A 26,604-nucleotide genomic window follows, 5' to 3' on the forward strand; every position below is an offset into this window, starting at 1 on the left:
CTCAATTTTACAATTCATTTGCAATCGAAAAGAATCAAGGAATTTCTTTTTTCCCCTTTTTTCTGCGTCATAAGACTGAGGGCTTACATTTACGTTCGTTTTTGTTTTAAAAAAGTCGTCACCTGTCCGGTCGCCAAACGAATAAGAGGGATAAATAATAAAGAGGGTCTTTAAACGTCAAGAATATTTTCGGGCAAGATTATTAAAATCGGATTTCTTTCGCACCTATGAAGGTTTATAAAACAAAGGTTTCATATGTCTGACATGTATTTATACGATTAGACCAAGAACCTTCTTAGCTTAAAAATTTAAAATAAAAGTACAAGTCTAAATATTTATAAGAGATAAAGAATAGGCACTGTAGACATTTTCAACATCTGCCATCCTACATAAAGTGTCGCTGCGAAGCGATGCGGTGCATTAACTTTCGTTATGGAATGGCTTAGGAGCGAATGCACTTTATTTAGGGGGTGAATCTATTCTTTTACTTAGTAGTATGACGTTAAGAACCTAATTGATCAAACTTTAGGTCACAAGGATTTTTGAACTCCTAATTTAGTTAAAGTGACTACGGAAGTTATTTATAATGACCAGCCCATTGTTATATTACTTTAATATTTTTTATTATAATATAATAATAAGTTTTACTCAAGATTACTAGTAGCTCATTTGTGAACAATCGGTGACCTGTAAGTTTTTTGCGTCTGTTTACACGGGTACAGGAAAAACCTTGGCTCATCCTTCGCACGTGATTTAGTGACGGTGACTATGATAAAAACCATTATATTGTACATAACATTGTTCTGTTACCATGTAATATCATTGTTAATATTACTGCGGAAACGTCACTATTAATTGCCTATATTAAAACTTTATGTTATGTTTAAACTTAGTATCAAGTATGACATAGTGGGCCTCACTGATAGTAATCAGGGTTTCGAAACTTATTCGATATGTATCAATTATTTTATCGTTATGTTTTTTCCGATTTCCGTTCCAGTAATTCATGACAAAGGTATCTAATAATGTTAACCAGAAGTAAACATACACAACGACAGAACATAAACAAGTCCATTCCAGTTTATTAAACCTTGAAACAAGGGTCATAATGTAACCTTAATCTATGCTCGTAACTTAATAATCTAAGTAAATTAAGCTTGCTAAAATTAGCAAGGATCGTTGGTGTGTATGCACTTAGGACACAATAAACAATGGTAGCTAATTCAGGGCCAAAACGACGATTAGATAAAGCGTCCGGCGGCAAGGCATGTCATCCTCACACGTAGAAGCATTTAAACAATTTAATAACACCATAAAACCGTTGCTTTTATAGCAATAAAGACGGCACACCGATAACGTAAACGTCTTCGATCACGAATCCAATTCACAAGACGCGTTCCGTTCGCGAACATTATATTTTAAACTTGGAAACGTTAGCGAAACAGGAAAGTCTATTCGTCTCGCTCTCTCGCGCAGCGTAGACAGGGATGGGGATAAAACGACGGTTGAGCGTTCGCGTCGCCCAAAACAAATAAAAGTAAAACCAATCCCCGTCTTGAGACGGGACTTGTATAGTTGAAAGGGTTTCTCTGTATTTCGAAGGTAAATTTCGATGCACCTGAAGCTATATTATATTGCAGCTACCAATTATAATTTTATCGTCTTAAGTAAAAACATACATTTAGGTAATATGGAAGATACAGCATTTTTAAAAGAATCTATAATTCTAATTAATAAACTGATATGCAACGTTGAGAAGTTCAATTTTCACTCAATTCTTCGATGAAGTGCCGATGCTTATAATAAAATTAACGATGTCCTAAGGATTTGTTCCCGGAGTTTTGCATTGACATGGCAACGACGGCGCCGGCGCGCTGCCTCGCCACTCGCGATGACATCAGCGCGACTTATGAATTGAGTATACATGAAAACTTATTCACGTAACGATACAACTGACATTGAGCCTGTTGCTAGCTAATAAAAGCGAAAGTATTACATAATACGAGACATTAGCGCACGATATAAAAACGTGTAAGGACATAGGTACGATAAGTGAATCCCTTTACAAAACATTTGGTCAGTTATATTGAATGAGCAGAAGCAGACAATAGCAAGGCAAGTTACGTAATGTACCTGTTTGCCGCCGGCGACCATTGTGGTCGCGTTGGATTCACAGTGGTGGCACACAAAATGTCACGGTCACAAACACCGGGTGCGCCTGGGCAGGTGAAAACGAAACACAAAGGCGCGTCTGTACTTCGCGCCGGTTCACAGGCAACTGACTGAGTCAGAGACGGCGGAATGCGCGCGCGGCGGAGCCTCCATACCACCCCCGCACTACTTCCCCCTTAACTTTAACTTATAACTTGATTACTTAAATATTACAAGGCCGGTCAATGATGGTGAACAAGGGGTAAACCTACGAAATCTGAGAAGCAATGTGTGTTGACCACATTTTGTAACCTGTCACATAACATCTATCAGCTTTTCTTCACTCTTAAATTAGAAGCCTTTCAAATCTGAAAATTCACTTTGTTAGTGAATAAAAGCAACATCAATCCAAAGAGACGAAAACGCACAGACGAAGCAAGAAGTTTTATGAGTCGTGCGGGCTATAAATCGATAATCGAAGAATTTGTTTTATTATATACTTTACTGGCGAGGGTTCTGTTGCAAAACCATACCAAAGGTTTTATTTAGAATGATATAAAATGAGATGATTTTCATCACATAAGATATATCAATTCAATCTCAAACGCAATTATCATTAGGGCTGCACAATAAGCAACTTACACGTCTTAACAAGGGTTACCACAGGTCAGATGAGGTCGGGTCTGTTACTATTAAAACCGTTTTTAGATCACTGACAAAGCAAAGCAGAGAATTACATCAAAGCCTAGAAAAAGACCATGAGAGTATATGACTAACATTACACACTAATTTGATCTATAAAAAATATAAGTCGACACAATAATTGTTGTTGAGCGTAACAAAATCTTTCTCCGCACGACAACAGCCCGTTCTCGTGCGAATTGTTCAAAAGCAATTGTTTCCAGTATTGTAGATGGCTTACAATACACAGTGCGCCCTTCAATATGACACGCAACAACGAATGCCGCGAAAAAACATACGAATAAAACTATAAAATATAGACGAGCAGACTCATTCATATTGCACAATTAAAACAGAAGGCTGGTCAATTTATAATTTAGACAATGTTATAACTAAAAACTAGAAGCGACGTGTAGTTCGAATACTTTTCATAAGGTACTATTGTCTGACGGTGCGTTCATCAAAATTGTAATTTTAAAGAAAGTTTCCACTGCAAGAATGTCTGCAAAAAGGTTTTTGAAAAACGGAGATAACAATATTGATAAACTTTCATTATAGACTACGAGACAGAAAGAAAGTTGCTCGTGTCATTGATAACTCACAACTTCAAAGGCTCAATTATCCATAGCGTGGATGCAAACGTTATTTAACGTAGACATGACATCAAATGACTATTCACGGTATTAAAAGGTACGTAAACGTTATAAGTTTATTTTCGGTCATTACTTAATAAAATATGACGAATACTTCCCGCATACGATCAAGGACTATGACGTCACGTCAACTATATGTTACATTTTTTCTAACCGTCGCCATGACTCAGTTAACTATGCCTATTCATATTATATGTACCATAGGTAAGTTTTATACCAGATTAGCTGTCGCCCGCGACTCCATCTGCGCATACTTAAAAAAAAAACTAGTATCCAGTAAAAAGTAGTAGCCTATGTGTTCTTCCAGACTATGTACCAAATTTCAGCAAGATCCATGCAGCCGTTCTGGAGATACCTTCAAACAAACACCCATCTAAACATTCGCATTTTGATAAACTCATGTCGCCTTCAAATATGCATATCCTGTTGTGTCTTTATCGATATGTGAGCGTGAAAAATCAGTAAATAAAATAACTCCCAAAATTGGTAGAAAATAATTTATATGGCAATATTTAGGACGTGAGTACATAGATCAAGCAATAAATTTTTAACAGAATATGATTGTTATAAAAGTATAGCTTTAGTGCATGGGTGCAGTGTCCAGTAAGCAGATAACGTTCGTTCCACTTTCCCGTTTCCTTCCTCTGACACGCATTCTAGCGTGCTTAGGGCACGTCCACACTAGGCACGTAACAAGATTTACTCGTAACGCTCCTGTAACCGGAATCGGATCCATCGTTTATCCCTTCAAAGGCTTGTTAGAGGTGGAATTGAAACTTGAACAAATGAATGCTAATGGAATGCATTCTAAGTCATACTTAAATAACTAACAGCCCTCATTCGTGTCCGTAGCTTATTACAGGTTGCTTATTTAAATTGCATATTTAAAAGATTATTAGAAGATTACATTGTCTACTGTTCTTAACTAACTTTTACTCTAATCTTATTTACACATATTTACATATTTACTTGAGCTCTGAACGGATGAAAATAACCCAGGAAGTGACACTAACTAGCTCAGTCGCCAATCTTCAGAAGAATTTGAAGTACATTGATTAAATTTTTATTTAAAGACACAAAGACAAGTGTTTATATATAAACTTTTATATGTACTTAATATTTCACATCGATTAAATGTGACCACTTACATATGTACACTTCTTTCCTAAACATTACGTAAAAATTTAGTAACGAAGTGGACATTACGAATAAAATCATGAAGTGCTAACTATGTGAATCACTAGGACATAAAATTCCATTATAAAAAGTCTGGGGGCCATCATACATTTGCATAATGAATAAAACACTCTCATAGCAGAGGTTCGACTCACGCAAATCGAGTTATAAAAATGATCAACGCTAAATAGATGTTTGAAGACAGCCAACGGCTTTAAAGAATGAAAATATTTCTATCGCCCAAAGAGGTAGGCAGACTAAAAAAACTTTTAAGAAAACTGTTTAACGCGTATGAAATAGCTACCCCATTCTCGAACATAACCTTACTATCGAACAATAAATTAATTTGAACATTGTATTGTAACGGAGTATTAAAACGTACATAAGTTACATTCATTGATAATAATAAGCGCATTGAACCACGCGACCGGAAGTGCGTTGAGAACCTTTTTGCGCGGCAACTGACAAAACGCGTTAAAAGAAAGTTGTGCGTAAGTCAACACATGGTTACGAGCATGTTGTGAGGAAAAGATCAAGTTTTTTTTTATCACCGTTAAACCCATTTCTGGTGTGAATAAACAGATTTTTCTTATTAACGACTTATTAAGATATAATTAGATTTTTTTCGTTATAGGTATACAAAAGTCAATTAAGGTGTCATGTGTACTATCCTTAATTTACGTAAAGTTTTGAAATTACACAATAGTCGGCATAACAAACATCGCACTCCGATACGATAAAGACGTTTCATTCAAACTATGTACATTTTTTAACTAACCATAAACAGTTACGTGTAAATGTGACATATCAAGATAATAGGCTGAATGAAGTGTCACATAAAAATAAAAAAAAAGTACTTCTCACCAATTTCTTAACAACTGTGGCTTGTATAAGTGCATCCTTAGACACTTTAATAAAATTATTATCACTATGAATAAACTTCATTTTCTAAACTATATAACACAAGTGGCAGAATCACTGTTGCCTTTGACACACACTCACACACATACACTGAATTATAATTGAATAGCTAATGTTCTACACCTACACACTCACAAATAGGTTATTTACAAACATGTACGTTCCACAAAGTAAACAAACAGAACATGAAGGAGGTTCAGTTATTACAGCCAGAGTACTACAGCAATAATATACAAAATCAGCTATGATTCATTATAATTTTATATGTACTATGTAGTTAGTAGTTATGAACTTTATTGTAAGGAATTCATTATCAATAACTAATATAACACAAATTCATAGCTACTGTAATCCTTTGTTAAGTAAAATAGTTAATGAAAGAAATAAATTCTTTCATGTTGTATTTTTCGTCACCTAATATCCATGAACTGTCATAATAAAAGCTTATCTTTTAAGATGTCATGGCGATAGGTATTTATTTCTAATGTTGATTAATGCTCATAACTTATAACTATTAAAAATTCTTAATTTCAACAGAACAGAAGAGAAATTTCGTAATAAATAATTTTTTAAAGGCATAAATTTAGAAAAATCTACAAAATAATTATCTTCACTCTACTATAATTAATATCAATGAATGTTTTATTTACAAGAAAAAAAAATGTTTTATTTTATACATAATGAGTGCTATTTAAACATTCTGCATTCATACTTACAATATTTTTAACCAACAGAGTTCTAGTAGGTTCATCTTTTCACAACTAATTGCAACATTGATAAAACTAACTAGCATTTACATAAAGTGAAAAAGAATTACATCTAAAAGGGCAAAATAACATCAAAATGCAAATCAAATTGTCAAACACAACTAACCATAGTACTGTCATTGCCATTTAAGTCAAATGCGTTGCTAATATAACTGAGTATCTGGAAAAATTAACAAAATATGTCTATGACATCGCTGTTGATGAACTTTGAAAGTTTGTTATTTATATGGTAATGGTTTTAAGTGGCAATATCCTAGTTAACGCAAATAAGGTAAAATTCCAACATGTATCACAATAATATTATGAAATTGAAATCTGACAAAGTCTAAATAACTTTCTGGTTGACTAAAATATAAGTCTATAAATAATACTTGATCCCTTAGTTTACTATATGTAACAAGCCACCTGTTGATGACTAAGATCTAACAATTTGTAAAATTACATCGAGGACCTGTAAAATGCTTATCTCATTTTATGCCATTAACTTAACAACATTAATTTATCATTAATGTTTCTTTCCTCAGACAATATTGATAACACAACCAGTAATACAAGCATGTCATATTATACATTCTACAAGTTTAAATTTTTATCACATAAGAATATCTCCATCTTATCTCTATTTAAAATATGATAACCTATAATAACTCTCCTACATTACGACATAAATTCTTATCGATTCATGTTAATACTACACTTTTACTTTTAACACACCAACTACTTTCAACTTCAAAATACACTTGCCACTTTATGTATTTACTCAGTACCATGTTTGAGACTTGATAATGAGAATTCAAATGTTTGTGCGATGATTTAATATGCTGCCTGGTCACATTGCAATGGTGAAATCAGTAAAATCACGCATCTATAACAATTAATTTATTCGACGCGCGAATTCTACTTTTGTGTACTTATGCTACGTAAATATAAATTGACTTACCGATTTAGGCATCTTGGCGGTTTAGGATCACAATCTGCAAGGACAAAAGTATTTTGTGAATAATTCCACTAGTGAATTCCAACTCTAGTAAAGCGGTTGACAGACATTAGTCTCCGCTCCGTGTGACGTCTACTTTCAATTTGTGACTGGGTAAACACAGGTAAACACACTGATATGGTTAAAGCTTTCACATATCAACATATATCATTTGTTTGGAATTGTTTTCCCGCAAATAGCTGTAATAGAAAGGTTACATTAAATTCGTAGGCACCGGGTTCCAAATGTGCGCAATGTTAAGTACATTCCGATACACTTAGGTGTAAAGTTAAGATTTTTTAGTGGGGTGTTTGTGACATCATACTATACCGAAACTTACCCGGTAAAAACAAGAATATCACCTAATAATCCACATAAGTAGCACAACACACATGAAGAAAGCACACACCCAAAAGAGCCACAAAAATATCGCAATGTGATGTGACAACTGCTTGTGTGACGTGGATCTAGTGTAGCCATGTATTCAAATACGAAATCTACTAAATTCTTTAATTCTTTGAACTTATTTTTTAATTTGTGGCGTAGTTTTAAGGTAAATCTTTTAAATTTACTTGCGAAACCGCATAATTAAAGTTCGTCAAAAAGTTACTTATGCTTTTGCACTTTGAAAGTCTACTAATCGACGGTTTTTCATCGGATTATTGTTTTATTAATTCACTTTTTGAACGAAAGCTATCACTCATTCTGTCAAGAACTTCTGAAAGATGTCAAAAATGTCAATAATAAAACATGACCCGGGCCCGCAAGATAAGGCGGGGGATGTTCTTTTAAAAATAAAAAGTTTAATGTTTTAGCCTAACTATGTTTTCGCACCATTAAAAATGATATAAAGAAGTTTTGTTTTTGTTGTACTTATAAATGAGTTAGTGGTTTTTAGTTAAAAAAACTGGGCTGATCAAATATTCGCAGAAACTGTTTAAAATAACAATGGGTTCCTCTCCATTTCGCAGACTACTGCACTGGGGTCCTATTGCGGTTTTATGTAAGTAATAAAACTGTGTGATATATGTAATTTAGATTTATAGATTCTAAGCCAAAACCTTAAGGTTTATAACAACCATGTGCGCCGACCCTCACGACTGTGATAAGAACAGAAAAATGAGGATGATGACATTTGGTATAAATTTACAATAGTGAATTTTCTTAAAATTAATATTAAACGATAGACATTGGTCTCATTCACATTTATTGAGTATCCTATCATTCAAAATCTTTATGAAAATTCAGCATGAATCACTAGTGTAAAAAGTATTAAAATTTTTATTACTTATGATTTATAATAATCTTCCCAGGTATTATCAAGCTAATAACATGGGCAATGGTGCACTTGATAGGCATGTGGTGGCCGCCGCACGAGTCCATCCCTGCAGCACTACATGCCGCTACCTTCTTAAGTCTAGCAGTTTCCACACTGTACTTTTTCCTTCAATCTTTACTGGAAGGACCCGGTTTTGTTCCATTAGGATGGAGACCAGTGAGTCATTTTTAAATTAATATAAATTTTTAAGGTAATTTTATCTGTACTTATAATAAAATTAAGAATGAAAATAAAAAAGTAGGCTGTTTGTGGCATATGGCCTCCAAAACTTATTGAATGATTTTCAGGACAATGAATTGGACATTATGAAGCTACAATATTGTACAACATGTAGAGGCTACAAGGCACCTCGATCACATCACTGCAGGCAATGTAAAATTATTATTATTCAATATCCATTAGGTATAAACAAAAACATGGGTTAATCTTAGTATTTAAACTCAAATAACGCCAAAGAAACAGAGAAAAAGGCTCCCGGATTTGCATATTTTTTTTGTTGGTACAGTATTTCTAGACCCTTTTCAAAAGCTGCTACCATCCCTCCCTTACATTGTTCATAAGTTTTTCAATATATAGTAGAATAAGCTACATTGCTTTTTAATGTGTGAAACCAACAAAAGTAGTATCATGTTGCAATTATTCGTGGTTATTTTGAATTTAAAAAATATATATTATTAATAGATAAACTCCCTTTCTACTCATAAAATGCTACAATTACACTTTCCTACTTTCCGTCTCTGCCACCCTGCTGAAGTCTAGCCGTTTTCATTAGTAAATTTTTTTTAAACATGTTTATTTGTGAATAACATTTTTTTTTGATTGAGAAAAAAATAATAATTTAAGATATGGTCTGGTAATTAACAAATAATGGTGTATACAAATGGTGTATTTTCAGGTGGCTACTGTGTTATGAAAATGGATCATCATTGCCCCTGGATAAACTGTTGCGTGGGCCACAGTAACCATGGTTATTTTACATTATTTCTGATCTCTGCTGTATTGGGATGCTTGCACGCTTCTATAGTAAGTGTTATTGCATATAACATATATTAAAACATGCTAAAGTTAACATGGAGTATATTATATTTCTCTATGTTTACTGTTTTCTACATCACTCTTGCTGGCAACCTTCCTCCTATTATAATAATTTGGTTAAAATTGTTTTAGAATTTCTTTTTGGTAACAAAACAGGGAAAAAGTGGGCCTAGCACGAGTATGTTATATCTTGTAATTTGTTATTTTTTTTAATCCTTATTTGTAATAATGTTAATATCGCCTATGTTTGGTACTGGCTGTCAAAATTAGAATAAGATTTTTGGTGTACTTTACACCCGATACATGCTGCACAAATTTAAATAGAAATTTTGTCAATATCAACATGATGACAAATGTTAGAACTAGATAACTTACTATTTAATGTACAGGTGCTGTCAATTTGTGTGTACCACGCTATCAACCGCGTGTGGTACTTGCACAACGGCACAGGCCAAGAGCCTATCGTGTACCTGACGCTCACCACACTGCTGCTGACGCTACTGGCGGTCGGTATGGCGGTGGGAGTGGTGCTGGCTGTTGGTACTCTGCTCTATTTACAGGTGATTTGGATAGAATCATCATCAGCTCGCTATAATACTCTAAGTTAGGGGTGACTATGCGTTATTAACCCCAATAGACTAGTCCGAGTGACTTCACACATTTTTAATTCCTTCGAAGGTTGCTTTGATGTTGTCCTTCATAGTAAAAATATTTCATAAGTGTACATGTAACAAAAAATAAATTGATACCAAATACAAGTGTAGTGCCCCTGAGCCGTGGATGCTTTTAACGATGGATAGAATAAAGGTACTAATAAAGTTTATATTTCAAAGGGGAGTAAGTTCTAGTTTTTTTTTTCAAGATTCGTGGCATCCTCCGCAACCGAACAACGATTGAGGACTGGATAATGGAGAAGGCCGTGAGCCGGCGCGAGGAGCAGGGGCTGCCGGCGTTCTTGTTCCCCTACGACCTGGGCTGGCGCTGCAACCTGCACTTCCTGCTCCACTCACACCGCTATGACGGCCTGCACTGGCCGCTGCGTCTCGGCTGCCAACAGTACGACCTCACTGTAAGTACATACATCCAACTAGCAATATCACATCTATATGTCTTTCAATTTGAGTTTGAGCAAGTTTTTTGAGGGAAACAAATCATATTCTTCTCATGTTTAAACAGAAAAAATGTTACATCTCATTGGACTGAGAGAGATACGTGAGGAAGGCACTGTAACGATGTCGACCTTGAGCGTTCAGAAATGATTGTTACTTGATAATAAATTGTCTTATAATTGTAGTGGAGAGTGGTGAAGCAGGATGTAGAATGTGTGTGTGCGTATAGATGGAGCAGATAGCGCAGAAGGAGGAGAAGCGTCAGCGGTCGCGGCTGTTCGTGGCGGCGGAGCAGTACGGCGGGCAGTGGGTGCCGCTGCGCAGACCGCGCGCCGCACTCGCCGCGCCCTGCAGCGCCGAGCCCCGCCTGCAGCTGCGCCCGGGGGACCTCGTGCGCGCCACAAGACAGCGCAGGTACATCACAACGTTTAACCGTATCGCTACTAGAAACATTATCTTATTTCTTACTAATACTACAAACGCGAATGTTTGGATGGATGGATGTGTGTTAGAATCTATCTTCAGAACAGGTGAATAGATCTGGCTAAAATTTGACCTAGATGCAGAACATAGTCTGGAAGAATACATAAGCTACTAAGTTTTTTTTTAATTTTGCGTGGATAAAGTCACGCGCAAAAAGTAGTTTACAATAAGTGAATGATGCGAGTCAGTTTCATACATTTTGGTCTTCGATAAAAAATATTGTTAGAATGTTCCCTCGTGAAATAGAGCAGTTTTTATTAGTGTTTGCTATGTTCATAGATTATTATTTCAATTTGAAGCTTAAAATAATAACGTTTGCAGACACTGGTTGTTCGGGGAGCTGGTGGTGAATGAGGCGCGAGGTCCGCGCGGCTGGTTCCCCAGCGCAGTGGCGGTGCCGGCAGACACGCGCGCCAACATGCTCGCCCGCGCCGCAGACCACCAGCACCAGCACCAGCACCAACAAGAGCATGCCAAGCCCGACTAGCACACAGTGCACCCTCAGTGCGATTATAGACTCGTTTAACTTTATACATTTTGAGGTACATATTTTTTATATAAATATTTTATATTCACAATGCAGAAATCATTTGTGCGAGTGGTCTCTTTTTTATTTTTAAACAAAACCTGTACAAGAACTCTTTGTACTTTACAAGTAGATATGTTTTTAAATTAATGAAAGATTAATTTAAATATAACAATCGCATTTTAGATGACATTTTTCATATCAACTTTTTAATAGAATTAAACAAAATTACTGTAATAAATTTCTAAATGTTAAATACGAGATTACTATGTATTTAATAAACATATTCTAACTCTAAGACTTGGTTTTAAGATATTGTAATACATATTATTAAGCAGGTGTACTATGTAAAGGACTTATATAATTATATTTATATTTACCGCTACCTCTGTGATGTTAAAGCATTTTTTAATATTGATGAGATATTTTTATTGACAAAAAAGTTATTTTAGTCATTAATGGGTATAGTAAATTGACCAAGTTTTTTTTTGTAAAAGTGGCTTACTTGTTTATGCTATATTAAGCACCCAATGTCTAACAATACTGATTTGTTGTGTTCCTAGATGTGCCAAAGCCTTCTTGCACTCTTCACAACTATGAAGCCATTTACTTACCCTCGGCTTCCAGTCTAAAAAACCAGTACTAAAATGATTTATTATTATTATCACACATATGCATTTATTTACATATTTTCTATGTAATATATTTAAAAAAAATTAGAACAACACAACTGGGGATGCCATGACTTAAGCAACCAGGAAATTCATTATGTGTGTGGTTTCTAAAATAAGTACAGTTTAAATCAGGCCCGTAATGCAACTTAGCAAGACCTCCCAAGATGTTGGTTGGAGCTCTTTGCTATTAGTCCATTTACTATGACTACCGGAGTAGATTTCATACGCCACATAGCGGTAACTTGGTTCTTGAGAAATATATTATGTATAATTATTATTGTGCTTAATAAGTATAAGGATGTTAGAAAGTAAAAGACATTAATATCCTAGTTTTAATTTCCGAATTCATATATTTCTGAATTTATTAATTTAATGGTGCTTCTAAGACTGTTTTGCTTTTTAATTTTAATTAAAGTAAAAATGGTTAATAATTGTAAGGGTATATATAAAGGTCAATGTAAATAATATGTTATGAAGACTTGAATTATAATGGAACATTTTTCTGTAGTCATAGTTTATTTAAAAGACATGTAGACAAGTTCAAAATACAATTAAGTGTAATTTTGTAAATAAACAATAGAATTATAATAATTGTTTTTATCCCATTCCCAACATGACTCATTAAATAAAAATACATTTTAAATGTAAAAAGTTTAATGTGCAATAAAAATAAATTATTCATAATAATGTTACTTTAATACAAAGCATTATCTTAAGTAAATTTTTAAAGAAGTCAATAAGACGAATATTAGATATATTATCACGTTTGTAAATTAATAAATGCCATATAGTAATGAAACAATCGCACGTTATCGAGTTACAAACTTTGCATTTCCAACGAGGAAATCATATTTCAAAAGTTTGTACTGTTAATATTAAGAAACTATGCGAACATTCAAAGCTCACTTAAATTTTCTTAAATCTAATAAATTACGTTGACATATACAAAACAAAGATGACATCTGACATTTCATTGAAAACGAAAATTTTATTACGTTCCGTTTTATCATACTAAAGTTTAGATTACTAAAAAGTTTACGCAACATTTTTTTTATTTGCTACATTGTCTTGGAATGCAATGATAGTTAATTCTTTAGTATTGGGACTGCTAAAATATAACTTGTCTTGGATTTATAAATGAGAGATTCAATATTCATTTTCGTCGTCGAGCTCCCCTTCGGTGGAGTCGACGCCGACTTCCTCGTAGTCTTTCTCGAGCGCGGCGAGGTCCTCGCGAGCCTCCGAGAACTCGCCCTCCTCCATGCCCTCGCCCACATACCAGTGCACGAACGCGCGTTTAGCGTACATCAAATCGAACTTGTGATCCAGTCTGAAATAGGCAACATTTACATATGGAAACTGTAGCAGATTCACGCTACTTTTTTAGCCATTTGCTATGCTTTTTTAAGAAGGTGTAAAATAATGTGATAATATGAACTGTTATCACCTGGCCCAGGCCTCTGCGATGGCGGTGGTGTTGGACAACATGCAGACGGCGCGCTGCACCTTGGCCAGATCGCCGCCCGGCACCACGGTAGGCGGCTGGTAGTTGATGCCCACCTGATGATGGCAAACAGTATTAATAACTAGACAATGATGTTTGCGATCACAAGGCAATGCTGAAAAAATGCGTAAAATATATTTTAGTACCTTGAACCCTGTGGGACACCAATCGACGAACTGAATGGTCCTCTTGGTCTTAATGGTGGCGATGGCTGCGTTCACGTCCTTAGGTACCACATCCCCTCTACACAAAAATTACATTTATAGACTTCAAAAAAAGAGGGAAGAGTGAATTAATAATATGGTAAAAGTTTTTAAATTTTTATTTAGATAAAGTTATTTGATAATTTTTATTTAGATAAAGTTATTTGATAATAGAGATTTGAAAGCTGAAAAGTACCTGTACAACATGCAGCACGCCATGTACTTGCCGTGACGCGGGTCACATTTCACCATCTGCAATTAAATACGTTCGAATTAAAGGAAGTCTACAACCAAGGAGGTACTTATATCCAGTGTCTGTAGTTACAATGTATCTCGAAGTATGTTTACTTGACCTGGTTAGCGGGCTCGAAGCAGGCGTTGGTGATCTCGGCGACGGTGAGCTGCTCGTGGTAGGCCTTCTCCGCGGAGATGACTGGCGCGTAAGTGGCGAGCGGGAAGTGGATGCGCGGGTACGGCACCAGGTTGGTCTGGAACTCTGTCAGGTCCACGTTCAGTGCACCGTCGAAACGCAGCGATGCGGTGATCGACGACACGATCTGTAAAAAAATTTACAAGGAAAGGTGAGTATAGTGTAGAATATTTGTCTAGTCTAGTCAAAACTGATTGTTAATATCTACTTAATGATTACGAGGGTTTTGCTATTAAAAGCTGCTAGTTGTTATGGCTTTTAAAATCTGAACATCATAGTGAACTGTGAAAAATGAGGTGAGGTTTGCAGTAGTACCTGTCCGATGAGACGGTTGAGGTTGGTGTATGTAGGACGCTCGATGTCGAGATTGCGGCGGCAGATATCATAGATGGCTTCGTTGTCCACCATAAAAGCGCAGTCCGAGTGCTCCAGCGTCGTGTGCGTCGTCAGGATTGAGTTGTATGGCTCCACCACCGCCGTCGACACCTGGTATACGATACACAAATGCTCATCTAGTTTCATATTATAGATATGAAACTAGATGCTATGACATCCATAGCGGAGAGTATACTTCTAGAAATCAAATAAAGTTAACAAATTTTGACACTATGATCTGTACCTGAGGTGCTGGGTAGATGGAGAACTCGAGTTTTGATTTCTTGCCGTAGTCCACGGACAGTCTTTCCATGAGCAGTGAGGTGAAGCCCGAGCCGGTGCCGCCGCCAAACGAGTGGAATACCAGGAAACCCTAGGGATATCAACTCATAGTTGTGATACATTGCAACCAGATGTGTATTGCTTGTGGGTTTTTGTATTTCTTAAAAGATCTCTAGTCATTATCAAGAGTTTTCTTAGGATGGTTCAAAATGTCAATTTTTTTCCTGAGCGCTCTGTTTGTAAAAGAGTCTGTTTTTACTTTGTTGTTTCCAAAGCGGAAAGAAAAACGTTAATTAACGTGCGTTAAGAAAATTTCCACTTGACTAGTTGTATAGAAGTTATATTTATTGCAGTTTATTCAATGAAAGTGTGCAATTGTTGTAGTATGCAAATCAAGATTTTTAGACCATAAAATATCGGTATGTTTTTCTTATTTGCATGTGAACTATTTAGTAGGATTTCTTTATTTTCAGAAGTAGTTTAGAAACATCGACAAAAAACAAAAAATATTATTCAAGGCCTTTTTAAGACTGATAAACCATCTTATTTAACATAGCGAAATCGAATTATGATGTATATTGAATTACATGTCAAAAAGACCGCGAATAAGTTTTTCCTCGATTCCGAGCTGACCTTACACTGTTCGGCATCGTAGACTGAACATGTCCGATTCGTTACGAAGACCTTAAACTTCAGACAGAATTTTAACGCATGGTTGCCTTTCATCGTAATTATTATAAAAACATTAAAAGGAAATCGAACCGTGCAAAATACCGTTTACCTAACTAAATACCGTATAAGTTTTATAGGCCGGTTCATTTTTTACTAAGTGTTAAGTTAAGTAAGAGACCGTCATCATGGCTCAGAGGTTAAGCACATCATTTGTAATCTGCATGCAGGTCCTGGGTTTGAATCTCGCCATGTACCAATGTGGTTTTTGATTTTCGATGTACATATATACAGTAATTGACGTTCTTACAGTGAAGGAAATAATCGTGATGCAACCTGTACCTACATATCTTACAAACAAAACCAACGTTGTCTTAGCTCCGAGCCCGTCAGTGTGGGAGTATAGTGAGCTGATGATGATGATTAAGGTAGCTTGCTTACCTGTAGGCCGGTGCATTGGTCAGCAAGCTTGCGGATGCGGTCAAGTACGACGTCGACGATTTCCTTGCCGATGGTGTAGTGGCCGCGAGCGTAGTTGTTAGCCGCGTCCTCCTTGCCAGTTATCAGCTGCTCCGGATGGAACAGCTGCCGATACGTGCCCGTGCGCACCTCGTCTAACAACCATACACAGTAAAGCACTGATTTGTTTCATCTTTCTTACTCTATAAGTTATGGTTCCAAGTATCGAGATTCATAGAGACCTAATAGATTTAATGATTATAATATAAATCCAAAACATTGGCAATTGACTTGATTAATAAAGAACTGCTCATAACTAATTACATAATGAAATATATCGTACTTAGAGTAAATCTATTCTACACAATCCTATTCATTCATTGACCCAATAATTCTTTGGAGTTATTTAGATATACGGGCATATAACAGCACCAGTAGGATTTAACAATTAAAATTTAATTGCAAATTAAAACAAGTCATCCTGTTTATAATGTTAACAAGTGCGTCTTGCAGAGACTGTGAAATGATTCAATTACGTCGCGTCGGCGGCAGGCGCGAGGGCGACGGCGACAAGGGCCAAGCTTGTCGTCCACTTTCGCTAATGAAGCGCCATCTGTTTTCATTACGCGTGTGCATCGCAAAGGAATGCGTGTGACAATCCCTTTAACAATTGCCATTAAAATCTTACGCATGTTGTGATTGCTGGATTGCTATAAAATGCTTATTTTAAAAACTCATTTCGGAGAGATATAAGAATTTAAGACATTAATTTTAGATTTTTTAATTCTTGCACGTCAATCGGAGTCTAAGACAGCAATGCTTTTTTCTCAAAACACCACCACACAAAGGTCATCGACCCTTTACACATTTAATTTCTCTGCCTATGATCAAATCATATCGTGGTATATTACAAGAATTGTTATAAATGCTAACATGTCGGAACTATGAATCGATGTAATGAGAAGCGTGCGATCATACCAAGTTTCCTTTTCCTAATAAAAATTAAATCATATTAAGTTACTTTAAAGTTGATCGAGCTTAGAATGTGACAGCGATGTCAAGAGTACGTCACGCCTCAATAACTTAGCGGCCAAGCTCCAGCTAATCTGTACTCAGCCCTACACAACTGTTTCTTTACTAAAAGCCTTTCTCGTAGAAATTTACGCATAAATATAATAAAATTGAAATTGCTCGAGAAAATTACTGCATGATGTCACCGACTTGTAATCTTACTTCTTACTAATATTATAAATGCGAATGTTTGGATGGATGGATGGATGTTCGTTTAAAGGTATTTCGAGAACGACTGTATGGACCTCCCCGAAATTGGATATAAATGTAGACCATAGTCAGGAAGAACACATAGACTATTAAGTTTTTTAATACCGCGCGAACGTAGTCGAGGGCAACAGCTAGTAAATTGTAATAAAGAAAGCATTGCGAATGACTGTTGAATATTGGCCCTTCTCAAAAACAAGTTTTTCCATTTACACGGCAACTATCTTGCCAACTTTATCGTGATTGATATTTTGGGAGGTAGCGTACCGATATCCGAATATGGCCAGTCCGTTAAATCGTAAGAAATTAACTTCCTTTTACGATCAGTTCGGGTTGAGTAACTTTTATATACGTCCCAACGATTTGTGAATACGAATAATAAACTTTCACAAATTTATATTGCAAAAATATAATTTCTGTTGCATCCGTCGCTTAGTAGTAATTTATGCAGACCTTTAGTGTTTATAAAATCAGTCGGCAGAAAACTCTATCTGAGCTTAATCCCGATAAGTGATAGGTAATTAAAAAGCCTTAAGTTGAGTTATTCCCATTATTAAATTCTTGAAATTCGTAGTTATCTTTATGCCGTCTAATTGATTAGCATGCTATGCCAAATTTTGGCTGACGAGTCAGCACGAGGTCGCGCGCCGCGAAATCGATCCCAGCCCGTCTGCCCGCATTGCTGCTATACAAATTCAATAAATAACAATCGCAAAACTTTTTAACTTTTCGTTACTCACATTACACATTTACGCATTTTATTTTACTTATATTTATTGAATGACGCTGAATTTTTTATTCGCGCGCGTATTTTGCTAAATATTAAGTATATACTTCATACTATGTTAATGCTCGTCTTAAAAACTTACGTCCACAGGTTCAGAGGGAACTAACTTTAAAAACACAGGCCGAAGTTCTATTACTTACCAACAACAGTAGGTTCCAGGTCGACGAAGACGGCGCGGGGCACGTGTTTTCCTGCGCCGGTCTCACTAAAGAAGGTGTTGAAGGAGTCATCTCCGCCTCCCAGAGTCTTGTCAGTCGGCATCTGACCATCGGGCTGGATGCCATGCTCCAGGCAGTATAGCTCCCAGCACGCGTTGCCGATCTGCACGCCGGCTTGACCGATGTGGACAGAAATGCATTCCCTCTACGGACGAAATACTCAATTAGTATAGGTTTTGTTCTTTTTAGATAATAAGGAAAGTCTAGACATTCTAAGATCCAGCGTGGCTTATTTATTTTTTCAAGACAAATTATTCTATAGTACTTAATAAATTTCCTGTTTGTTTATTTTCACGTATGAGTTATCATTCTAACAAAGTAATCGTTTCAAATAACAAAAAATGTTATGAAAAAGCATTGGTATTGTTGTAAATGTAAGTAATAAAGTTCCATTAGTAGCACAATAAGCTATGTATTACCTGAATTTACGAACAATGATACATTTTGTCAGTGTCAGTTCATCGCTTTGCTTTGTCAATTCAGAGTGACACGCGAGAATATTATGCACGAATAGTGGTTGCCCGCGACTCCGTCCATGCGGTTTTAAAAAAAAATATGCATGTAAATTTTCATCGAGATCCGTTCAGCCGTTTTGGAGATACCTTCAAACAAACATCCATCCATACATCTAAACTTTCGCATTAATAACATTAGTAAGACATAGTTTCATATGAATATTGCTGTATTAAAATAAATTAAATTATAGCTTATGCAACTCACAAAGATAGTTTCATTTTGAATAAACATCGTTTTAATGTTGGTGTAAATTTAATAGGTTAAGAAAAACTTGTTTCGTGAAAAATATTCATTTGATGTTTGCCGATGTTAATAAACGATATTTTTTATCCTTTAAATAGAATATTATAATTTCCATTTTAGGCAAGGCATTTTGATTTATTCAAAGGACGTAGTATAAGTAAATGAGATTGTGTGCTAATAATTGCCTTATAAGTAATAAATAGTAATCAGTTACGAGATATCAAGTTATAGAGGATGTACGTGGGTGTCAGCAGATCGCACTGAGTAAGGAAACAGTTAATCATTACAGCCGGAAATATTAAAAGGAAAGACTACACGCACAAGTTGCAAAAAACGTAAATGAAAAATATTTAGCATTGATGGTACTTTTATAGGATACTTTTATGGAAAAAATAAAATTTCAGAAAAACATTCGAAATTTAAATTAATGTCATGGCAGTACAAAAGGTTGTTTATGCATTATAATGCATTATAAATAGCCTGAAAGAAACATAAGCCATTTCTACAAAAAAACGTAATTACAATCGGATTGTCCCCAAATGGAGGCAAATGCTGCATCGTTACATGGTTTTGTGGGCGGTTGTTACTCGATACACGAACTTTAGATCGATTAAACTCCCACTGTTGGTCACTAATCTTGTTTAAAACTCTAATTCCATTTTAATAGCTCTACTGAATTACTATAAATTTGTCGCTCGTTAAACAATTAAGTCTTACAGTTATTACTAGTGTGGGAGCTACGAATTAAATATATTGGTACTCCTTGCTTTGGCATTTCAAAGATGTAAATCGCCAATTGGCCTTATTGGGAAGCAATAAACGATGACCAAAAAGTTTTATTTTGAACACAAAACTTTTTAGGCATATAAATAAAAAAAAAATCTTTTAATTTAGAACTTGGCTGTAAAAGTTGTAAGCCTTTGTCTCCATAAAAAAGACAGCAGGTTATTCTTGTGTGCTAATAAATTGCTTTTTAGAAGTTCTTTTTGTATTAATCAATCCTTCAGGAAGAAAATAAATTAGGAGGCTTTATTCACCCCAATCTATGTAGGTTGATTCATGGTTGATTATGTTCAGAAGCGGTACCAAGCAGTGCCGACCTTTTTTTATCTGTATTCGTGCAACAATGGAATAAACTGGCTGTCTCATTAGAAAACTATTAATTCTGATAATACGGATTGTCGTGCTATTGTGAAATTTAAGATTTTTTTTTGAAATAGAAATTTATTACAACATTCCTTCGGATTTGGTATACATTAGTGAAGTTGAAAAACAAAAAGCAATTAAAATAATATAATTTAAAGCGAGACTATACGATACTTCTTCATTTAAGCTCTCAGAAATTAATATTGATTACGTCGATTACCAGAGCTTACAAAAGCTAACTCAAAGAGACCTTAGTAGGGACTTCCGATGGGGATGAGGTAGTTTTTGTTAATGAGAGGGTGGTTGTAATATTATACAGGATTCGCAAAATTATATAGGAAGTGTATCCCTTTGTAACACAAAAGGGTGTAACAAGTTCTAATTTCCAAAGCAGCCTTTTAAGCTTTCTTAGATTTTATTCATTGTATTTGTATATATCTAATGATGAAGGATTAAAAGTAAGCATAGACAATGTCTGCTGCTTATAAATCATATAACCCTATGACCTTTATTCGTTTATTCCACTGACAAAGACGTAGTCTAAGTTAAGAAAATCATGGACAGATAGAGTAGTAGATTCAATTTTCCCAATTAATAACACTCGACGCTTTTATGAAAAAGTATCTTAAACACAAAGTTTTATGATTTTATTTTTTGAGATAAACTTCGCTACGTTTATTAGTAGGATGTTCAACTATAGCATTATCGCTGTTTTCGTTTACTTCATAAAAAATGTAATGAGATCGCGCTAGCTATTACAGAACAGTAATAATATTACGAAGAGGGCAATCTGTGAAGTTGATTGTTACATGATTACAGGTAACTGCGAGTAGGCGCGCATCGGGTCATTGACCTCGTGCGTTTGGCGCCAAACAAAAAACTGAAAGATGGCGTCGAATGGGAGATGTAGACAATTAGTTTCAGACGGTCTGATTTATTCGTACATTTGTTATTATTATTGTTGTTAGACTTAAGTCCGTTTGTTTGCAAGCTATAATAAAACAAACTGTGTATAGGCAACTTGATTCTGGGAATTATTACATACTAAACAATACTAGGAATGTAATCTTTAATTACACAAATTTAGTTTGAAAGTCCCATCGAGAATGTAACTAGGTTAAGGCAAACACATACAATTATTCTCGCAAAAGAGCTTCAAAGCAAAGAACATCAGCAATTCAATCGTCTGCATTGTCTGACCGCAATAGACGAGGGCTATGGAAGATTTGCGCAGTGCGCTATCCCAATCACCATATTTCGTTCCAGATATCACTACGACCGTAGCAATGAATGTTTAAAGACTTTGGCTTGGAGCCAAAACGGATTTTCCCACAATTAGCAGTAGCTTTACAATTACTTCGCGACAACAATGACAATGAAACTCATCAGAATTGTTCGAAAATTAATCCCGAGAAGTTAATTCTGTATCCCTTTAAAATAAAATTGTCGGTGTTTATTTGTTACGCGACATTGTGTAATGTATAAATGTAAAGCGTGTTTCTATCCAATAGGTCTGCAGACCTCAACCCCGAGGGAGGGTCTAGTGACGTCATCCGACGTGTAAGTGAGTCAAATAGCCGAGCACACACTCGGATAATATTACTTTGTTTGTATATTTACTTTGAAGGAGAAATTGGTTACACAACGATGATAGATATAGAAAAACATAGTAAATTGACACTTATTTAGTTTCAGAAATTATGCGAACCTTATGACATCAATGAACTTACATTTAAGTAGATACTCCTTTTAAGAAAATTTTATATAAACCTGAAGCTACTTTATTTACGTTACGTTACTACACTTGCACTTTTGACGATAAAAGTACAAGTGTAGTTACGATTATAATTATTTTTTCAGTTATATTAATTAATTACACTGTCTTTTATAAACAGTGATTTAAATTAAGCGATCAAATGGATTTCCTGTTAAGGAACATGTTTCGCAGTAATCGCGCCCGTTCCGTCGGGCACGATTCCTGAAATTGTGATTCATGCTTTCACAACGAACTAACTAAAGCAGTTTTATTTAATAAACAGACGCACGAGTTAATAAAATTAACCAATCAGACTACAACCAGAGTGTATTCAACTGAATAAAGAATATAGGAAAATATAACAAATGAAATCGGATGAATTTATAATCGAACTAAATAATTTATAATACATAAATACACTAAACAATTTATGTATTTATCTGTGTGATTTGTCAACTTATTGTGTACAGAATAACTAAGAGAGGATAAGAGAATATAATAGGTAGGATAACCTCTATAGGCAATGAATAGTATTCGAAAATTAAAAAAAAATAATTTAATAAAATTAGTTCCATTTGGATCTTTAGCATCCGAGAATAATTATCTATTATTTCACAAAAAATGTAGGCATTTTTAATACAACAGACAGTTGTGGGCAATTTATCAGAAAAAATGTACTTTCTGGAAACGGGGCTGGTCAATGCGTGACTCTTGTCATCGTATTAGCAAAGGTCGTTAAACTCCGAGGGTTGGGTCGTTAGGTTTACTTTTTAATTAAACTAATGACGTTAAACAATTCCAACATATCAAATATGGGTTCGGTGGCAATTTCATGATAAAGGTATGTCCCAATTACGTAGATTTCAATTACTAACGTTTTTTTTATCTAAATAAGGAAATAGCTCAAGGATAAAACTTTTTCCTCCATGTTAACCATAAATAGATGCTCTTTATTTAAAACAAACACCGCTCTGTATAATGCGGTGCACTCGGTTGTACGGAATCTTAATGTTGTCTGCAATAGTGTAATGATTCATGAAGTGTACAGACGTAAACAAAAGTGTTACAATTCATTTTCATAAAATATAATAATACTGGCCGTTATTAAAAGTATAAGATTGTGTTACTTATATTATTCTTAAAAATAAAAAACAAAAATTAATTTGCTAACATTTTATTCTTTTTTTGTAATCCTAATATAGTAGTACATTCTAGGTTGAAAACTATTTAAACCGTTTGTAATTATCAATTAAGGTCTCCGACATTTTTCTAATTCATTCATACCATGTATTGCCATTTTCCTAATTCACACATGTACTTAATTTAATTTGTAATTACATTAAATAGCGTGCATACTAGCAACACTTAATAGCCCCCTAACACCACGCATGTGTTAGGCCGGTAATAGGCAGTTTGTAACAAAAGAGGAAATTACTTACAACTTAAATTAACTTTGTTAGAAATTCCTTTTCAGCAACTAATAATGTTCGATGGAAAAAATTTGAAAGTTTGTCTAAACTTTATCTGTTTTCTGCTAGTTTCATTTAATCAAACTTATATTTCTTATCTCCGGTTGAAAAATGAACTTTTCAGAATTATTCTCTATGGAGTTCAAATACATACGCAAATCCCCTTTCTCCTTGTAGCTTTATCGTAAAGTTCAATTTAATCTTACTTCTTACTAATATTATAAATGCGAATGTTTAGATGTATCGATGTTTGTCTGAAGGTATCACTGTAACGGCTCATCTAATTTTGATGTAATTTGACACACATATAGAACATAGTCTGGAAGGACAAATAGACTAATTCTTAAGTTTTTTTATTCGGCGCGAATAAAGTCGCGGGCTACACTTAATTAAACCGTAGATAAAATTAGAAACAAATCGAGCTACAATGTTAATATACAACATCTCTCAGACAACGCATCGCATGCATATGCCTTCATTGCATGCGAGTGATACACGCCCTCTGTAGTGTCGTGCACAACGTTAGCATGGCTAGCATTACAACTAATAATTTAAACTTTGTTTATTACATATCTATCTGTGAAGATACATTTTAATAACTAACAATGACATCTCAACTAGTTATATTTAATTGAAGATAAATTGCGCCAATAAATTGTAAGCGATACATTCGTACTGCAATATTTCAAGGTGATCTCATTGACGCGTTCATGTCTAATCAACTCTTGATTGTTTCAATAAATAGATATTGTTTTCAATAAAAGTGAGATGTTTTAAATTAAAACTTATATTCACTTTTCTGATTTGTTCCTTCAACTTTAATGTATCTTCTCAATTAATAAAAAAAAAATTTATTCCTCTATATGAAATAATCTGGACATACTAATATTGTATAGAGTTGATGGAGTTTCTACAAGTGTAAAACTATTCATATTATATTTTTGCTGAAGAAAAATAAACCTAGGGAAGCTTCCAAACAATAACTACAACCCAACAAACGAAATGACCTAGTTATTAGGATGAAAGATAGTAAAATTCATTAAAAAAAGCTTTAATCACTATTAAATACGAAAAAACAAATACATTGCGTAGCTAATGAAGCATTTCCTTGCATTGTTATTAACAACAATATCATCATTGCTTACAATCGCCACTATATGTCACCAGACATCCTGGACTTGTCACGGATTACATATTTTTTAGGTTAGAACTTCACTATTATCACATTTCTTGGATGTTAGACATTTAAAGCCTTATCAAAATTACATAACAGTAATAGATAGCAATTACTAAGTGCTAATATAGTTGTAAACACAATTTCCTAAACCTTCCCGAGCTTGTGGTGTACGAACAAAATAAGATATGAACGCAATAAATCCGCAACTAAACCGCAAGCAAACCGCAACACGGATTGTGTGTAAGCTTACGCAACGGGGGCAATTTTATATATATTTTAATCTAAAATACATTATTGTGTTATTAATTAACAAACATATGATATAATGATTAACCGCTGAATCGAATGTTTTCATTTAATCGAAAAATATTTTTGTCCGGAAGACCTTAACGCTTATACCAAACCAATGAGGTTTATTTAGCGTTAAACATATGTTTATTTGTATTCAAAATTGTATTGTTAAATAAATAAAAAAAAATAATTATAATTTTAGTGCAAAGCATATGTTTTTAAATATTATATTCAAAAAGCATTTTCCTGTTCATACAAAATATATTAAGGATCATTATGTAAGATCCAGAAGCTTCTAGTCCGTGAAATAGGAGACTTGAATCATTATTTAGTTGAGTTGGAAAACTAACCTATTTTTAGTAAAATCGTGGTACAAAAATGTATTTTACATATTTACTAAAGCTATTGAAAATTATGTCGCATAAAATTTTCCAACGTTTTCCTTTTTAAAAGTATATTTCCAACCAGTGAACAAAATATTTGAAAAGTGCACTGTATTTGAAAATAGAACACGTCGAGAGCTTTTTGTTTGGAACTTGTAAAGAGCTTTTGAAGTCATTTCTTTAGACCTCTTTTATACTAGCGTATGTAAGGGCGGTGGAAATGAGGGTTGCTACCTAGGATGCCTGTGTTTACCCTACTTTAAATACTATGCGCCCCTACGCGAGATTATAGAGACTGCGTCCATGGGAATTAGACTTTTTCTATTGACTGTAATGCAAGTTCTATTTTATATTTTAGATGGTTTCGTAGTGTTTATGAAAACTGGGCTTTGTTTTACCTTATATTTTAATTAAAGTTTAATTAAGTTTTAACGGGCTACTAATTTGATTCCGTAATTAAATATTAAAAACTTGCATTTTAAGATAAAAGTTTTTAATTTACTTTAATTCAGTTAAATAAAAAATATTAAATACTGTATAATGTTAAAATTAATTTTATAACGAAATGCAAAAGCTGCTGAAAAAAAATGTTAAGAGGTCATCCTGAAACTCCCGTCGCCTGCATTCTATAAAATTAAATTTATTTTTTTTTCGCGTTGAGGAAAATTCTGGAATATGTTGACAGTGTAAGACGTGACGACTTACCATTTTGTCTGGATTATGTGTTCCTTGTATGGAAGAAAAAGAAGTGGCTTGGCGGGTTCGCTAGGCAACGCACCGGGCCCGACTGTGCCCCCGCCGGCACTACGCCCGCTTTTATAGCCAACACTGATTATTCTGGTACATCTCAGCCATATAGCTGCTAGATCGCAATTTAAAAATATATTAATATGTATTTACGAATATTTGATAAACCTAAAGAAATTT

General features: G+C 34.7%; 3 protein-coding genes across 5 annotated transcripts in view; 1 reads left to right on the forward strand and 2 right to left on the reverse strand.

Annotated features, from left to right (window-relative positions):
* Moe (moesin) overlaps positions 1–7,790 on the reverse strand; it is a 29,680-nt gene extending 21,890 nt beyond the window's left edge. The window contains exons 1-2 of one of the 3 annotated variants that reach the window (XM_013309189.1): positions 7,666–7,790; positions 7,290–7,323 (exon numbers count right to left, since the gene is read on the reverse strand). In XM_013309189.1, coding sequence (XP_013164643.1) covers positions 7,290–7,301 — 12 coding nt within the window. In that variant the 5' untranslated portion in view covers positions 7,302–7,323; positions 7,666–7,790. Of the gene's footprint in view, positions 1–2,133; positions 2,294–6,455; positions 6,498–7,289; positions 7,324–7,665 lie in introns of those variants that run through there. The other 2 variants (XM_013309190.1, XM_013309188.1) reach the window with 2 other exon arrangements.
* Positions 7,791–8,043: 253 nt separating this feature from the next.
* LOC106115729 (palmitoyltransferase ZDHHC6) lies at positions 8,044–13,045 on the forward strand. Its single transcript, XM_013309195.1, has 8 exons — positions 8,044–8,328; positions 8,639–8,820; positions 8,952–9,036; positions 9,560–9,687; positions 10,089–10,259; positions 10,562–10,768; positions 11,038–11,222; positions 11,613–13,045. Exons 1-8 carry the CDS (start codon positions 8,274–8,276, stop codon positions 11,776–11,778), a joined length of 1,179 nt encoding a protein of 392 aa, XP_013164649.1. The 5' UTR covers positions 8,044–8,273; the 3' UTR covers positions 11,779–13,045.
* Positions 13,046–13,153: 108 nt separating this feature from the next.
* Positions 13,154–26,468, reverse strand: Tua2 (alpha-tubulin). The gene is made up of 10 exons (XM_013309194.1): positions 26,383–26,468; positions 18,619–18,841; positions 16,396–16,568; positions 15,248–15,376; positions 14,944–15,114; positions 14,552–14,755; positions 14,395–14,450; positions 14,142–14,238; positions 13,939–14,051; positions 13,154–13,821 (listed from the first exon to the last, which is right to left on the reverse strand). Exons 1-10 carry the CDS (start codon positions 26,383–26,385, stop codon positions 13,638–13,640), a joined length of 1,353 nt encoding a protein of 450 aa, XP_013164648.1. The 5' UTR covers positions 26,386–26,468; the 3' UTR covers positions 13,154–13,637.
* Positions 26,469–26,604: the final 136 nt, after the last annotated feature.

This window comes from Papilio xuthus, unplaced genomic scaffold (assembly GCF_000836235.2).
Source record: "Papilio xuthus unplaced genomic scaffold, Pxut_1.1 DF827777.1, whole genome shotgun sequence".
Lineage (NCBI taxonomy): Eukaryota > Metazoa > Arthropoda > Insecta > Lepidoptera > Papilionidae > Papilio > Papilio xuthus.